Below are 19,039 nucleotides of genomic sequence, written 5' to 3'. Positions count from 1 at the left end.
CAATGATTTCCTTTGACTTCCATCTCATCTCATTATCCACTATCCTCTTCTAGCCTTGGGTCTTGGACTTGGAACCTTGAAACAGGATTTGAGCTTGATTTTGAATTTGAGCCACAAATTCCAACTGCTGAATCTAGGCCATTGATCTGTGAACTACATACTTGAAACTTTCCATGAGCTTTGAACTTAAGAATGGTGGATTCTTTTCAGGCTTCACCATTTCAAATACAATTTTGAAGCTCTCAATCTTGATTGAATCATAATGATTCTCAAACTTCTAATTGCTAGGGCTGAAGCTGAAACTTCGAACTGAACACTGCATTTTGCACTGATTCCAACATGAACTTGAAGTTGAAGTTGAACTGACCTGAAACTTCAACTTTAACTTCAACCTCCCCATATGTGAATAGGAATGCTGACAAATAGGAGAATGACTGGCCTATTTTTAATATTTTGTGCTAATTACAGAGCTTGAAGTTGAACTTGAACTAGCTAGAAGATTCAACTTCGACTTCGACACTCAAAATTATATTATGAAATCACTAAACTTGAAGTTGAACTGACCCGAAGGTTCAACTTCAACTTCAACTTGGGCACTCCCATGACTTAAATGTTTGACTTTAAGTCTAAAGAAAAATATAAGTGTAAAAATTGGCTCTGACTAGGGACATGGACTATAAAGTGCATGAAGAATCCAGTAATCTCTAGTTGAGACCCGTGTCTAGCCATTGGGAACATAGTCATCAAAGCATAGAGGATAGAGGGAATTCCTATAGAGAAGAGGGAAGAACAGAGAGAACACCAAAGAACAAAGCTAACAGCAAGCCAAAAACCAGCAAACTAAAACTAAGCACAACCAAAACTTTATGTACAAAGAATTGGGCAAATAGCCCAGACTCAAAAGAATGTACCTGACTACTCATGGAAAATCATTAACTAGTTTGGAAAAATATATGCCGGTGTGGAAAAGTGGCTGGAAAATGAGATGCACCACTCCAAGCAACCATCAAGTAGCTGATAAAAGGATGGATCTGAATATCATGTTTTGGACCAACCTTTGAATGACTATGCCAATTCCAAATAGCCATACAACCCCATAGAATTCTAATTTTTCATGCTCCCTCAATGCTTGATTTCCACATGGCTACAACATTTTGATTTGACTGACATGATGCTGAAAATTTATTTCACAACTTCCTCTTTTGATCAGATTTTCAGAATGAGAATAACTCTTTAAATCTGATTTCTCTTTCTTATCAACACCAAGTCTACTTTCAAAGTAAACATGTTCTAGAATAGGTTGATCACAATCTTCTATAATTTCAAGGAAATCTTTATTTCCTCTTACATGGAAATGAAAAACCTCATAGTCAAATAATTCATTACCCATATCAACTTCAAAACCAAATGATTCTTGCATTTTAGTCTTCTCAAGATCTTGAGATGTTTTGGGCTGTAGAAATTCTTCACTGATCTCCATGTAACCAAAATAGAAGCATTCATAAGCAGTATGCAAGAAATTTTCAATTTCAGCATTATCACCCTTAAGTTTTTCTTGAACTTGATAATCCATTACACTTTCTTGATTAAAGTGGCCAGCTAAATATACATCAAAAATATCAAATCTAAAAGATTCTAATTCGAAAAAGAAAACACCTGGCAGCAAGCTCTTACTTGTTTCAACATCAACAATGCCATCTAGAGGGTCTTCTTGCTCCTGTGGTAATTCAAGATTTGATCTTTCTCCTTGAGAGGTATAATGAAGATGGAAAATTTTATTTTCCCTGCGTGTATCAAGATAATAGTTTCCTTATTGTTCATGCTGATTTATCACATTTTCCCTGTTATCACCAATGGCTGGGATAGCATTAGATGTTTCAAAAGAAAAAGATTTGAGTTCCTACAAGGGCATAGCTAGTAATGAGCTTTCATGCAGCTGATTATCACCAAGTTCTCCTTCAATGGAAAGCCCAGCAAAGCAAGTCATCTTATTAGATGACTGAGGAAGATGTTGATCATTCATTTCAGCATGCAAACTAGATTCTTCATTTTTTATACACTCAAATTAAAAATATTCATAATCAGCTTGCAAGGGATTTTCTATTTTACCATTATCCCTAGTGTACCTTTCTTGATCTAGCTGATTTGTCATACCTTCCTGAAAAATATTAGTTGTTGAAACTGCATTAGAGGATCCAAAAGAAAAAGACTCAAATTTAGAAAATGGAGAGGCCATTGGTAAACTCTTATTTAATTTATCACCATCAAGTATTTCCTCAACAAGAGGCATAACAAGGCAAGCCATTAGATTTGATGTTGGAGAGATGTGATCATCATTATTCTCAATGTGCAAACAATCTTTTGACATATTAAAACAATTATTTTCAGCTGATGGGGTTTTGTGAAAATCTTCATCATCATACTCAACATGTAAATGATATGCTCCAGCTGTATCACAAAGATTATCTTCAATCAAAAGAGGCATTAGAAAATCCTCTTTATTAAAAACTGTTAGATTTTGACAAACAGAAATAGGGGGTATTGATTTTTCTTTTTTAAGAACCAGCCTTTTTTGTGTGGGTTTTATCTTTGGATAATAATGCTATTCTTGGAGGCATATTTCAGCCTATGAGGGTTTAGCACATTTCATCCCACTTAGAATCGTGTCATCATCTAAACTGATAGCCTCCTTTTGTACATCTTGCAACCTCTACAACTTTAATTGTAGAAGCAAGAATTTAACTTCAGTTTGCATGGCAGCAATGAATATACACAACTGGTTATTCTCACTTGACTAGCTAGCTAGAGGAATCTTACCTACACTTCTATTAAATCTATCAAGAAAATCTTTCATGGCTTCCCCTTCTTTGATCTTAATTTGAAAGAAATTTAATAGCAACTTAACAACATCAACCGCAGGCATAAACCTTTGTAGAAATTTTACCTCAAGATCATTCCAGCAAGTGATGCAACTATCTGGTAATTTTGGAACCAATCAGTAGCATTTCCCACAAGGCTTTGAACAAACAACCTGATGGATACATTTTCTTCCTGCACACCAAAAATACCGCATGCAACAATGACTCTTTTAATGTGGTCATTTGGATCCTGAGTCTTATCTCCAGAAAACTTGGGAAGCTATTCCCATGATCTTTTAGGTAGGGTTAAATATTGGACCAAGGAAAATGGTCCAATCTGAGCCCCCCATGGCTAAGTGGCAACCACAACCATAATAAACACTGGAACTCCAAAATTAAGATTCAACAGGTTTGAAATATAGAGTCGCCAACCTTCGTCCTCAAGGAGGTAACCTCCAGATTTCCAAGAAAAGAAAAGCACTAGAACTTGCTTTCTTCCCCAGCAAAGTCACCAAAAATTGTTAGTAAATAGTTTTTTCCTTCCAAAATTAAATACAAAGAATGACTCAACACGCCCAAATAGAAGAACAATTGCCACTAACAATTGGAAATACTATCATGAGATTGATAGCTTTCCTCTAAATTGAGAGGTACAGCTCCCTCTTAGAAAGATATTAAGAGAATTTAAATAACTGGTTAACATAAAGGTTTTCTAGAATTTACCCATCACTATGGGATAAATATGATTATAATATTTAAAAGTTGTACAATGAAGAAAGAAAATGAATAGATAGCCACAGGACTACCTATCTAGTTTCTCATATCACAGGGAAAGTACAAAGAAGTATTATTTTATTTCAATGCTAAATATGAATGATAATGCAAAACTGCACCTAAAACATGAAAGAAATTACTGTAAAATCATTTTCAATCTGAGAAAACCATATTCAGACTTCAAAATCTGATGTATGAAACTCTCTTTCATTTTAGATGCATAACAAAACAATAACAATATTATTTTATCTCTATCATTACAGTCAAGTTGCAGAAAAATAGAAATAACACTACTATTCCCCTCTCTATTACAATCACTACACATAAAAATGTATTCTCTCTCTCCTGTAGCTATAGAACTCTCGATGAAGAGAAGACCTCACTACATCTAAATCTTGTAATAAATAACATTTTGGGTTTTCTTTTGGTTTCCATAACCGTTTCTTGAAAAATTAGTTTAATCATTCTCATGGCTCATCTTCTTCTTACCCCTTTGGAATTTTAATAGGTGAGACACTTTAAAGTTTCATAAATTATAACAAATCTTTTTACCAAATTTAAAATGAATCCCTTGTGCATTCTTGGTAGATGGCATGTGTTGGTTACAAATTGCAATCATGATCCTGTAACTGTCATTAATATACTGCTGCACTCAAATAGTCATAACTTTTGATCCGTCAAGAATCTTGCAAAAAAGCTTGGAGAGAATGTAGATAATTAGGTTTCCTCAAAAATATCTAGAATTCAGCTCAATCCAATAGTTGGATTAAAATTTGTAGGCCCCACAACATGACTATTTTTCTGACTGCAGAATATTTGCATTGGTTGGTATGTTGACAAACTTGCATACAGTCCTTTATAACTTTTTACCTTGGTCAAATTTTTACCTTGGTCAAATTTTGAAGATAGGTTCAGTGAAGATTTAGAAAACTTGATTTTGGGAAACATATCCAAAATTTAATCAGATCCAATGGTGGAGCTAAAAGTTATGCCCCCCACATTGTTACTATTATTTTAATGCTGTCAAAAATCTGTGGTTACAAGCAATATTAAAACTTACAATAGTATATACACCAATACCTGCACATAAATCACATGTTGAAATTTAATTGTAAGTTTCATAAGAGCCTGCTAATGCTAAGATTCTCATGCATGACACAACTTTAGGATAATCAACTTCAACTACATCTTTTATTAGCTGAATAATCTCCAGTGTCGCCTCTCTTATTGTTAGGTTTGGAGTGTCTTCAAGCTCACGCAAAGATATATGACCTCATAGTCACTAGCATATACAGATTCATGTTAGCCTGCTTATTATGTCTCCACCGCAAATGCCCATATTCATTTATGAATTTATCAAGTGCCTAGAAAGCCAAAACATATTACTTATAATGAAATAAGGCCCGATTTCGAATTCATATCCTCCATTATCATCAATGCATCTTTCATGGTAGATAACAATGATTTCCTTTAACTTCCATCTCATCTCATTATCCACTATCCTCTTCTGGCCTTGGGTCTTAGACTTGGAACCTTGAAATAGGATTTGAGCTTGATTTTGAATTTGAGCCACAAATTCCAACTGCTAAATCTAGGCCATTGATCTATGAACTACATACTTGAAGCTCCCAATTTTGATTGAATCATAATGATTCTCAAACTTCTGATTGCCAGGGCTGAAGCTGAAACTTTGAACTGAACACTGCATTTTGCACCAATTCCAACATGAACTTGAAGTTGAAGTTGAACTGACCTGAAACTTAAACTTTAACTTCAACCTCCCCATATGTGAATAGGAATGCTGAAAAATAGGAGAATGACTGGCCTATTTTTAACATTTTGTGCTAATGACAGAACTTGAAGTGGAACTTAAACTGGCTGGAAGATTCAACTTCGATTTCAACACTCAAAAGTATATTATGAAATCACTAAACTTGAAGTTGAACTAACCTTAAGGTTCAGCTTCAACTTCAACTTGGGCACTCCCATGACTTAAATGTTTGAGTTTAAGGCTGAAGAAAAATATAAGTGTAACACACTGTTTACCTACAAACTTTCCTAGAATGCTTAGCATACACAAGAAACTTCCTTCAACACCTGAGTGAGCTTGGCTGACATTGATTGCTTGGTAAAGACTTGAAATTTTTGTAACATCAAAGACAACATACAATTAACTAATTATAATCAACAATATGCATCTCTGCTCTGCCCTTTATACTGCTTGGCAACCTATTAATTAATCTTCTCTCTCTTCTTCTTGTATTCCATATTCGCTTGCTTCACTTTCTTACATTTCTCTCTCATCATGTTAGACAAAACAATTCACCTTTCTTATATAGCCATCAAACAATATTTTCATTCCAAGTTAAGTTCAAAACAAGAGGTGCCTTTAAAATAACCAAGTTGCATCTTGAAGTCAATTGAATGTTGATGCTCGAGTTAAATTTTGTATTCAAGTGTTAAGTTGATGCTTAGGAAAAATAGTGAACTTGGTTAATACTCTAACATTTGAGTAACATGATGATTCCTTGCTTGTGCTAGATGCTCGATTCATACTAAAAACTAGGTGAACAATGCTAACTTAGTTCATACTGTCGACTTGGTTTACATTGAGATGCATGTCCCATATGATTATGCCTAGTTAATATTGGTAACTAGGATACTTGGTTGCTTGGGCTACACTGAAAACATGCTAACTAGAGGAATTCTTGGTTGTAGTATTAACCGACCTTCCTAAATGACTTAAGTATTTTGCCACTAATTGATAATATGTCTATATTTTGTTTTGACATCCCTATATTGGGGTTTTTGCTAATCAAATTTATGGCTTATTGAGAGTTATGCTTGGAAGCATCTCTCTCTCTTGTATTGAGTGGATCAAGGAGAGAGTGTTGAACATTCCTAGTCTTGTTTGCATTGTTATGATTGGTGTCATTTTACTCATTTTACCCCTGAACATGTATGTTGGCATCTAAATAGGTGTTTGAAAAAGTCACTATTTAAATTACTGTCTTATTCTGCATTAGATTTGGCATCACTAGGGTCACACTACTTGGGCAAAACTACATCCTTTCTCATCACTAATTGTATGACTTGTATGCATCCTTTTTCCTTCATCATGTGGTTGACCTCACTTCAATCATACGTCAATTTCAAGTCCTTCTAGAAGACATTTTTCTCCACTATCATACATCTTCCATTCATCATGGAACATAACTACATCATATAGGATACATCCACCAATCACTAACATACCACCATTCACTGCAAGGCTACATCTGTATAGTTAAAATGTTTGGTAGTTAGGTCACCTTATGAGAAAAAAATATTCCTTCGTATGGTCTTTCTCCACACTCCACCGCTTTATACGCATATGGGACATTACATAGTTTCAAACTACTTAAGTGATGTCGTTATTCAATTAGATTGTTCTTTTTATTTTCATTATAATGCAATTATGTTCAAGCTATCATACTTATGTACAATAACTATAAATTACTTTCCAACACTAAATATTGATCAAGAATATTAATTCCATTAAGTCCAACAAGTTTCTATTACAATTACTATGTTTTAATTAGAAGTAATTGTGGCAATGGTATTACATCAACTTATACATGATTGTAATTTTGTATGAATAGGGATGAACAACATCATTTATAAGAAATAATAGTATATATATTCACAAAATAAATGAATATAGCATAGCCAAATCAATCATCATGATTTCAATGAGCATAACTGGTTCATAATTGAAAAATAATTCAAACTACATAATATAGTTGCCTATAGTGGTAAGATTTTAAAGAGCATGTGCATTAATTTTGATCATTTATTTAGAATTGAACACATAATTCAAATGGCATATTATCTAGTTGACTATGGTGAACCAAAGAACTACTAAATGGGATATTGATCATGCATTGTCAACATACTACTCCATCTTGTCTCATCAATTGGTATGAAAAGAGCAATCAGTTTTGAGAAATAGATATTAGACATAACATCAACAAAGGGGGAACATAGTTTAGACAAAAGTAAAATGCAATTAATTTTAAAATTTATTAATTGTATCCTTTCACCATTGTTGTACAGATGGTTCATGGGTTATATGTCACTAGATAAATTAAGAATATCTACATTGTAGCATGATATACATAATAAAAGTAATAATATTATAAACTATGCACAAGATATACAATAAGTGATATAAATACTTATGAAACATTACATTTGCATAGTTTTTTCAATATTCTTTAAATAACTAGATCGTGATTAATTACTTCTTATATACTTATTGTTTCTTTTTAAATGTACTATTTAATTTTATGATAAATTACTAAGTGAACAACTCCAAATGTTACTTCAAAACAATCACACAATCTAATCTAAAGAAAAATATCATTAACAATATAGATACTGAAATCTAATATTATTAAAATTAGAATATATCAGTCTCCATTTATTCTTAATACTGCAATGGAAAGTACTCTTCGAAAAAATGGTTTAACAAGACCAACGCCCATCCTGTTCATGCAATCATGCCATTATACTCTGCAATAAAATAAATCATTGTCAAACTCAAACAAATAGCCTTAAACACATTATTAATACTAATACTAATAACAAGCAATCAGCTACTAACACACTATTAATTCCAACAAGCTATCAGTCTAAGGACTGTGTTTTTATGATGAATAAATTTAAACAACACATTCTAAATTTCCGCTTGTTTGAATGGCTCATCAATAATCACATTATTATTTTAGTTAATCCTATCTATTAGTTTGATTCAAGATGACCCATTTAATTGGTTATTATTTTAGTTAATCCTATCATAATCTGAACCTACGTAAGTTATGACTTCATAATTTTTTTTTAAAAAGAGAGAAAATTTTAGAAGCTTACTGATCATATTCAATGTTGATTATGCCGGCAGATGGATCAGCAATATCCTTGAAGGAATCAGCAGAAAGTTGCAGTGTTCCCTGGCAGTCTGGAGAACAATAATCAACAATCTTGACAACAATGGAATCGGTGTTTTTGAAGCATGGGTTTCGTGAGTTTTGATTTGTTCCACTGAGACACCTGACGCTGTACTGCCTCCCACACGCTGCCCCATTGTCCCATATCGCATCACTCGCTGCTGCAAACAGATTCCCCGCTGGAAACTGCCTCTGGTCATTTCCATAACACTCTGTCGCTGCCAAAACAACATATAGTTTTCCCTTCTTCTTTCAAAATCCCATAACAAAACAAATCCATCCATTGATTCAAATTAAGAGAAGAGGGGAAGTGTATTGCTTACGAACGTAAGGAGGAGAGTAAGATGATGCAGTGCCCACATCAGCCAAGCACCCACATATTGCATAGACGCTCCACAGGATTAGAACTAGCCTTGTTTGTATCACCATGGTTATCATGAACAATTCCTTGGCATGATTACATTGGGCGTGTGAGGATTATATTTCACTTGATTCTGCGAGAGTTTCTCCGGGAGTTTGTGATATTAGGGTTTGCACAATCGACGGAATCATGTGATTCTGGAAACGTCTGATGATAAGGATGATGATGGTGATAAGCCGGCATTGACTTCATCAATTAATAATGAATGATGAATTCCACGCGGTTTCACGTGAACAGAGCTCTTCTTCTTCTTGTTCTTCACACCGAATTCTGCCGGCCTCACGGAAATTTGATAATCTGGCAATATGGCTGGATACAGAACAATTCGGTCAGTTACTTAGCTGTTCCATTTAATATGGCAATTTTGGAAAGAGGAATGCACTTTCTGATCAGATGTTATTACGAATTTTATAATATTTATAACCATCTATACCTTTTTAAGTCTCGTGGACTTTGTTTGCTATGCGAAGCATTCATTTAAACTTGGTTTTCAAATAACGTTGATCACCCTTTTTATTTTACTTGTTGGCTATATTGCTAATAGTTATATTGAATAAAGAATTCATATTTTATATAGGTTTTGGTTTTAATGGACAGGGAACTCCATTAGACATTTTAAGTATTTCTATTAATTTTCAAAATTTAGGGTTAAAAAATGTTCATTATATTTAATATAGGTTATGATTCTATTGGAATTAGTGACATCAACAATGTATTATTAGAAAATTTCTATAATTTTTTTGTTATATTTAATATAGGTTATGATTCTATTGGAATTAGTGACATCCACAATGTATTATTAGGAAATTTCTATAATTTTTTTGTTATATTTAATATAGGTTATGATTCTATTGGAATTAGTGACATCAACAATGTATTATTAGAAAATTTCTATAATTTTTTTGTGGTAAGAATAGTAGTAGTCAATTATACTTGTCACATGAAGCTGATGTAGTTTAAGAATGAATTATATGGTCCATTTGAATTTTTCCTCTCAAACATCCCATGCAAAGTAGTTAGTTGAGTATTAACTTGTGAAAAGCTTTTTGGTGGCAATCATGGAAACATTCTCTCAACAATGTTAGGTGAATGTGTCTATAGTGTGAAGATAAGATATTGGTAATGTGATTCATATTTTCCATTTCTAATTGCACACATCTAGATTAATGATCTCAAAAACTAGGATGGAATTTCCCTTCACATATATTTTGATAGCTCCTAATATGGTGCATAGCAACTTTATAAAAATTAATTCCTTCTAACATTGGCTACTGTCTCTTCGTGTAATGTATTGTTTTAGTTGCAATTGTGGTAATGTTACATCTCTTGTTATATATATTATAATATGTACTTTTAACAACTATTATGGTGTTTGATCTATTGGAAAGAAAAGATGTATAATAACTAATATAACTATTTTCAAAAGATGGATTTCTATAATCTTTTCCACTTTTCAAGTTGTCTAGCTAGATTTCATCTCTCATAATAATATCACACTACTAAAGATAAAACTGATTTATGTTTGGTAGTTACCATATACTCAAAGGTTTTTAACAACTTTACTAGTTACATTCTAAGGGAATTTTTTGCAACCTAGGTAAACTGCAAATCATCTCACTATGACAAAAACACAAATTATATTTTTTCTTCCACCTCCTCCTCCATAATATTCAAGAACGATAAAGATCTCATGTGTTTTTTGATATGATTGTATCCTACACAAAATCAAGTACTATTTTATGGCATTTCATCAAGTTTATTAGGATTTTTCAACTTAATCACTTTGCATTAGTATTAAATGAAATGAGATAACATCAATTATTTTAGGATTCAAGTAAAAGAGAAGTATCTTTTATAAAGGTTCAATCAAGTTTTGAAGCCTAGACCCAAACCCTCCCTATTTATAAAACACTTCCCACAACTAAATGTAAGGAACCTGGCAACCAACCATCAAAAAATAAGATAAAAAATAAAATTGAAACTAACCCCAAAAGACACTATTAAATTAATTTCTTCAATTCCTATTTGACTTCAATCTCAATTTGGGAGAAGTGCAGTGCCATCTTTTTGAGATCTTGCAAGTCTTCAATGGTGAAGTGCAGTGAGGATCTCTTGAGATTTTCTCAAGTTCTAGTACATAGCCCCATTTCCTATTGAAATGTTTAGAATATCTAGGGGGCGGGGGGGGTGTATCAGTTATCCAAGGTCCAAATGTACAAATAAAACTTTTCAATACTTAACATATTCATATTCATAAAACCATATCATACATCCATTACAACATACAATACCTTAACCTAGTAGGTCACTATCATAGGTCAAAATAAATGTTCAATAATCTAACGATGAAATACTACTTGGCCAAAAAAAGGGATCAAAATCTTACAGCAATGGACTACTTCATCTAGGATTGGACATCCTAAGTATTTCTAACCCAACTCATTTGGAGTCATTTAATTTATCAACCAGGGGCCTAAACTTGAAATGGTGTCTGCAAAGTATATGCTTCAAACTTCTCTCAAGTTAAGAATTACTCTGGAAATTCAAATGATTATGCTACAGAAAATCTAGACTAAAGTTGAGAATCAAATCTATTTCAATAAAGCATGAAAATATAGCTGAGATCAACTTCAACTGCCTATGCTGCAGGAATATTCCACTAATTCTACTATTAGAGGTTGCAGGAACAATAAATTCTACTCTAGTTCTATGAACAAAAGGTAAATCCTATGCTAACTAATTAGTTTACTCTTTGTGTGGGCCCCCATAGAGAAGTGAAGTAGAACAACTCAGAGATGGAAACCTAAAATGATCTTTTTATTCATAACAATAGTAAATGTACATAGTGATAAACAATAAGATTACATTCAATACTCAAAAACTCAGAAACTTTTTCTTTCTACTAAAAACTACTAATTAATAAAAAGCTCCTCTAAAACATAGACTTTCAGTTATTTAAGTACAAGCTAGGAACAAAATTCCTAGATTTTAGACTCCATCAACTACCAAAACAATGGATGGCATTGAATATTACAATAGATGAATTAACTTTGGCACCAAATGGAATAGGAATTTAGGAGCTCATGACCCCTGGATTTCTTGCTTTGACTCTCACTTTCCTGAAAATAGGTACTAGCTATTATGGATGAAATGGTTGGTGATGTGGAAGGTCATTGATGAAATCTACCACCATTTGCTTAGGCTGCTGACTCTGCTTAGTTGAGTTGACTTCACCTTTTAAGTCTGCAAAATATTAGTGCCTCCAAAGTAATAATACCCATGAAGACTAATTCAAAATATGTCATCTAAATTAGTTTACTCTATGTCACATTGTTGTAGGAGAACTACCCAACCTAGCTAAGGAAGAAAAACATCATTCTCACTATTTTGTAATCAAATGACATATCATTTCATAGCATATTCATTTTAGTCCTAGAAAGTAATTATGCACACATTTTCCTAAAATTATCATAAACATCACGTTCTTAAACATCAAAATCTTTAGAAAGTTTGCAAATTCAACTAAAAATGAAATGATAAAATAGACCATATTCTAGTCTCATCAAATACCACAAACTCATTCATACAATTTGACACAAGGACTTTACGTGGAAACCCAGTTTGGGAGAAACCACCAATAACATGCTACCAATTTTCACTCTTCTGAAGTGATGCCATGTTAAGGTCAACCTTGCTAAAGGTTACAAAACACATTGTTAAATGTGATTTGGTAAAAGGATTTCAATCACCCTATTAGGAGTGAGCCTTGTTAGAAGACCTTAGAATATTCCATTAGAATGTCACCTAGTTAAAGGATTTACAAATGACTGTTAGGTCAACCTTAATCCAAAGGATTTATCCAAACTAAGACAATGATTAGAAAGTGGCAATAGGACTTGATCTAATAATAAAACATAACTCACTTTCAGATTATAGATCTTTGGTTTAGTCCTCCATTCTGTTTGGCATTCATACTCTTCATCTCTAACAACTTGTTCATGCTTCAAGCATTCATCCTCTTAAGCCTTCTTTCTTTGTATGTCAATTATAGACTCTTCTATTTGGCCACCATATGAAGCAACACCCTAGACTTCTTGTCTTCCTTAAGCTCTCGCACATAACAATTGTTGCTTCTGGCCTACTATCTCTATAAATAGAGAATATAAGTCTCTTTCCACTTAACCACAATCATCCATTCTAGGGTTGAGTAAGATACAGTGAATCTACCCACTTTTTCATTTAGTCCCTTCTAGAAACTTCTTTTACAATCCTCTTTGAACTTGACTCAAAATGGTTTATCTTGAATTTTGTGCTGCTAGCTCATCATAGAAATCTTCCACGCACTACACATAATTCAAGAAATCAACTTTGTCAACTCAAATTCGTCAAATCTTCAATTAAAATATTTTTATTGTCACTTGGCATCCACACTATTTACTCAAAAATAACATTCTCCTGATGCTCGACCAACACTGGGTTTGTGGAGTTGCTAACTAGATAGCCAACCACGCTATTCAGGCAGTGTATAACGTGAGGTGGGTTGAAGAATTAAATAAGCATGTTGATCTTAAAGATATTATTAATTATGATTCCATTCATTGGAAAGTGGGAAAGATTTGCCAGGATTAGAAATTTAATGATTTTATGGAGTGGCCTTATGGATGTCAGATTACCTTCCCCAAGGAAGTACATTTATGTGAATGTAATGTGGCTTTTGCACGTATCATCAAAAAAGTGAGCTTCATTTGAAGTGGTAGAAACCTAGTTTCATTTTAATCTATTTGCTCTCTGTGTTTGGTTCTTTCTAGTTTTAAATAGGCTCTTTATGTTCTATGCAAATGGGGGGTGAACTGCAGAAGCAAGAACCTAGAAAGTGTGATGATTGGAAAGCTCACAAGGATGTTTGGAAGATTTTATAGAAAGGGAAGGTGATCATTTACCTAGAATGTCTGCATGGTTTTAAACCTCATGTCACGACTGCCTTTTTTAAGAATTGGTCTAATGACAGGGTCACTCTTCATGGAGTCACTATGAAATTAACAAAGGACTTCATAGCTGAGATCATAGAGCTCCCCACGATTAGTATTAAGTTCACCAGAAAAACCAGTATCTCTAATGTTGCCTATAAAAAATTCTCGAAGACAAATGCTGAGGAGAAACAATTGGAAAAGAATGGAGATTTCTTTGATGTGGAACAGATAAAAGAAATTTGGCAGGATGTGCTATGTTGTATCTGTTAGTATTTCATCCTCAATGGTAGAAATAAAAGAGAAGATTAATTTTATTTTGTTTTTCTTAACCATTTTAGGCATCAGGATAGAGTTTCTTTTCCTTTCTATTTGCGGTTTTCTTTGCTTCAAAGTTTGCATGCCCATAGGAAGAAGGAGTCTCGTCCTATTTTGCATGAAGGTCTGATACTTCTCATAAAGGGTTACTATAAAAATAAATCCATAGCCTCCACTCCTTCTATTGAAAAACCTAAGGGTTCTCACTCTAAAAAGAGTAAGAAGGAGGACAATGTTAAAGGAAAAGAGAAAGTTCTTAAACTTAAACCCTTTGATTCTCAAAAAAAAATTGTGGAAGAGGATTCTGAGTCTTAGAATATTATTAGCCCTAAGAATGATATCCTTAAGGAAGAGGAAGGTATGGATGTTGGGGATTTAAGTTCCAATTTGAAAGGGTATCCAGAGACAAAAGGAAAAAATGAGAAAGGGAATGAGGAAGACAAAAGTGAAGGAAACTCATAACAGAGTAACTCTGATAATGAGGGCAATCATATTGTTTCTGGTGGAGGTGATAAAGATAGAGAAAAATTAGTTGAGAATAATGTTGATATGAGAAAGGAGTATCATATGGTTAAGCCTACTTCACATGCTAGGGAGATTGAGCGAAAAGATAAGGAGGACCTTGTTCACAATAAGTACCCTGTTGAGACTAGGGAAGAGGATCAGATGGAAAGGGAGGAACATATCGAGAAATTTGGTTCCCCTCCTCATGAGATTGTAGGAGACACTAGTGACTCTCTGCAAGGGGAAATCAAACTTTCCTTCTTGCATTTTGCCAAGCTCAAATCTGACTCCATTCTACAAGTTGATTCATGGATTTATAATGAATTGATGGGGCTAAAGAAGAAAGTGAAAACTCTGCAACACAACTAGGATACTAATCATGCCAAAATCAGCCAATTGGAGGTGCAAATGGGAGATATCCCAAATAAACTTAAAGACTATGAGAAAAATCTTAGAATGCTTATCAAGGAAAGTGGAACTAAGATGGAACAGGTTACATCTAGTATCTGTGCTACCACTACAAGCCTTGGAAAAAGAGCTAATGAAGAAATTATATCTTCTGAGGGTCCAAGCAAGAGAACAAGGCAAAGGTAGAGGAAGATAGCCTTGAAAGTTGCTACTGCTTCGGTTGTTGACTCCATCCAAGATATTGTTGTGATTGGTAAGGAGGCTATCAAGATGATTATGGAGTTGCAATAGTAGCTTTGGGTGTTGTTCTTTTCTTTTGTTCCTATTTTGGTCCTATTTGTTGGTTGTAGTAAATGGTTCTTGTTTTTGGTCATGTTTATTGGTTTTCGATCTAAAATATATTTGAGGTTCCAAGTCCTTGTAAAACCTGGGTACTTTTACTGTATTAGGTTTGTGATTTTAGGTCCCTATAATACCTAATTTTGATGTTGTTTTTCAGTAGGTTTTAGGACTATTTTTCCTGGTGGTTATTATTGCTATATCTTTTCTCTTGTTGTTAAAGGGTTTCAGGGTCCCTTCAAAACCTGCTTTTACCATAATCTAAAACATTAGGTTTCTTGGCATCAACTAACTCTTCCTTTCTTGGTCACTGTTGTTATTTACCTAATGTTGGACACATACTATATTTTTCTGATGCTTGACACATGTTGAATTTTTCTTGGCCTGAACTAATTTTTCTTAGCTTACATAGTTTTTTTGGCCAGGCTTGGCAGACACTTTTTTATGAAAACTCTTCTTCTAGGCTTTTCTTAGGTAACCATTTACTTTAGCCTCAAGTACATCAACAATACATAATATCATCAATGTCTTACTTGATCTTAGTGCTCCTTTTATACGCAAAATAACTCAACCTTTCTCTAGTTACTTTTGTTATCTTATCTTTTCAAATCCTCTTCATCAATGAAATAAATGATAACATACAAACCAAAAAGAAGTTGTCTTACCAGCAGGTAGCAGGTTTGACATCATTGAAAAAATAATGACTATACCATGATAGGTTTCACACTTTAAACAGTCTCTTTTCAACAATCTCCCTCTTTGGCATTGATGACAAACCAATACAAACAAAAATACCAAAAAGAAAATTGAAATCTTTCCCTCTATATATGTGCCTCTTTCTTTTTTCTTTTTTGATCTGATCTTTCTGATATCTCCCTTAACCTTATACCTCCCTCTTTGAACTCTCTCTACTATCTCCCTCTTTGAAAATAATGGCAAAGACTTGTCATCTATTAATGCAGATATAATCAATTTAGGTTCTTCCTCTATCACCTTGCATGTGATAATAAATATTTTGATTTAGCTCCTTCATTACTTTAGGCAGCTCCTAAAGTAAGATCCACTACATCAAATTTTAAAACATGACATTGAACTCAATTGATGCAGGTCAGTACTCTTGCTTCTTAAGTAGCTTGGATAAAGGTATCACCTCTAGTTTTCCTCTAACATATTCATGTGCATCCTTAGGTAAAGCCTTTGTGAATATATCAATTATTTGTTCTTTTGTATTCACATATTTGATTCTCACTTCTTTGTCTTCAATCATCTCTCTCAAGTAATGATACTTGATTACAATGTGCTTTTTCTTTTTGTACATCACAAGGTTCTCTGATATGTTTATAGCACTTGTATTGTCACAATAAAGTACCACAAGTTCAATAATTTCCTCCTTCATTCCTTTGAGTAACTATTTGATCCATACCACATTTGTACAATTCACTGCAGCAACCACATATTTAGCTTCATTAGTAGATTGTGATATAGAATTATGTTTCTTACTAGTCCAAGTCACCAATCTCTTTCCTAAGAAAAATGATCCACCACTTGTACTTTTTATATCATCAATATTTCCTGCCCAATCAACATTTGTATAGGCTTTTAATTCAAACTTATCATTCTTCTTGTAATATAGACCATAGTCTTATGTTCCTTTTAAGTATATCATGATCCTTTTAATGGCCATAAAATGATTCTCCTTAGGATTTGCAAAAAACCTTGCAACAATCCCAATAGCTAATGTAATGTCAAGTCTGTTAGCAACTACATATCACAATTTTCCATTCATAGACCTGTATAATGTTTGATTTACTTCAGCAGAATCATCAATTTTGGATAGTTTATGTCCTATTACCATAGGAGTACTAATAGGTTTTAAATCCTCCATACAAAAAAGTTTCAAATATTTCCTTCAAATACTTGGACTAAGTGATGTAAATACCAAAAGTCATCTGATATATTTGCAATCCAACAAAGAACTTTATCTCTCCAAACATAGAAATCTCAAAATCTTTCTTAATTTAATTTGTAAATGTCTTACACAATGCATTTTGTCCTCCAAATTGATATCATAAACAAATATTTCAGCTAGTAAACTCCCTTTACCTCCTTCTATCTTTAAGTACAAATTGTTGTTATCACCAATCTTCTCAAAACCAATCTTCACAAGATAGTTGTGCAGTCTTTTATACCATATTCTTGGAGCTTTCCTTAAAACATATAAAGCTTTGTGCAGTCTACATACCATGTTCTTGATGTTTGGATCAACAAATCCCTTAGCTTGTTCAATGTAAACCTCCTCTTCTAGTATACCATTTAGAAATGTTGACTTCAAATCCATTTGATAAACCTCAATACCTCTATATGCAAAGTAAGGAAGAAAAGTTCTTACTCCCAATCTTGCAACTAGGAAAAATGTCTCTACATAGTCAATTCTCTCTTCTTGTGCATATCCCTTGTAAACTAATCTTGCCTTATCCTTTATGACTTCACCATTTTCATCCAATTTATTTCTATACAACTAATTGATTCAAATCACATTCTTGTTCTTTGGTCTGGGTACTAGAGTCAATATTTTATTCTTTTCAATCTAATCAATCTCTTCTTTCATGGCTTTACTATAGTCTTCATTCTCTAATGCATCCTTCACTAACTTAGGCTCATGCATGCTTAACAAACATGTATCACTTCTCAACCTATTACTTGTCATTGGTATGGCTTCTTTATCTCCAATAATTTGTCTAGCAAGGTGATCTCTTTTGACATACTTTGGAAATCTTTGTTTGGCTCTTCTTTCTACAATAGGTCTATCACCTTTAGAGTCACTGTGCACTTCTCTATCAGGTAACTTGACATTCATTTCATGTACACTAATCTTAGTATTAGAATGTACCTTGTCTTCTATCTACAACTCAACTCCTAAATGCAACTCAGTTTCTAAATGCAACTCGACATCCATTATATGTGACTCAACAATCATTGATTCTTGTTGATTAGCAACTTGGTTTACAAAATTATCATCATCTGCAAACATGTCTTCATAGTAGTACATGAAGGTTCTATATTTTTCAGCTTCCTAGTTTGGTTCATCTTCATGCACTTATGTATATTCATCAAATTTTACATTTATACTTTCTACAACTTTGTTTGTGTTAGTATTTAAATAGTCATAAGCTTTACTTCTTGTAGAATAGTCTAGGAATATAACTTCTTCACTTTTGGAATCAAATTTACCATTTTTGTTGTCCTTAAGAATGTAACACTTGCTTCCAAATACCTTAAAATATTTTACATTGGGTGAGTATTCATACCATAGTTCAAAAGGTTTGGAATTTGCACCTTTCTTGACTTTTACTCAGTTCAAAGTATTGATAATTGTGCTTACAACTTCTCTCTAGTATTTCAAAGAAAAATTCTTCTCCATCATCAATGTTATAGCACAATTCATTATAGATCTATTCCTCCATT

The 19,039-nt window shown here is 33.3% G+C and overlaps 1 protein-coding gene across 1 annotated transcript; it reads right to left on the bottom strand.

Moving 5' to 3' along the window:
- Positions 1-8,047: 8,047 nt before the first annotated feature.
- Positions 8,048-9,084, bottom strand: LOC149552826 (EG45-like domain containing protein). Its single transcript, XM_089789818.1, has 3 exons — positions 8,941-9,084; positions 8,541-8,835; positions 8,048-8,186 (listed from the first exon to the last, which is right to left on the bottom strand). The coding sequence occupies exons 1-3, from the start codon at positions 9,053-9,055 to the stop codon at positions 8,180-8,182; spliced, it is 417 nt and encodes a 138-aa protein (XP_089645944.1). The 5' UTR covers positions 9,056-9,084; the 3' UTR covers positions 8,048-8,179.
- Between the last annotated feature and the right edge of the window lie 9,955 nt (positions 9,085-19,039).

Source organism: Cupressus sempervirens, chromosome 6, assembly GCF_028749045.1.
Source record: "Cupressus sempervirens isolate cs-2001-9-10 chromosome 6, ASM2874904v1, whole genome shotgun sequence".
NCBI lineage: Eukaryota > Viridiplantae > Streptophyta > Pinopsida > Cupressales > Cupressaceae > Cupressus > Cupressus sempervirens.
Note: the sequence above shows the minus strand (reverse complement) of the source record. Positions and strands in the feature narration are given on the sequence as shown.

Excerpts from the sequence above, each read along its gene's own strand:
- LOC149552826 (XM_089789818.1), bottom strand. The coding sequence starts at position 9,055 with ATGATAACCATGGTGATACAAACAAGGCTAGTTCTAATCCTGTGGAGC. Across the intron at positions 8,836-8,940 it reads TTACTCTCCTCCTTACGTTC|CGACAGAGTGTTATGGAAAT; the intron begins GTAAGCAATACA and ends TTGTTTTGGCAG.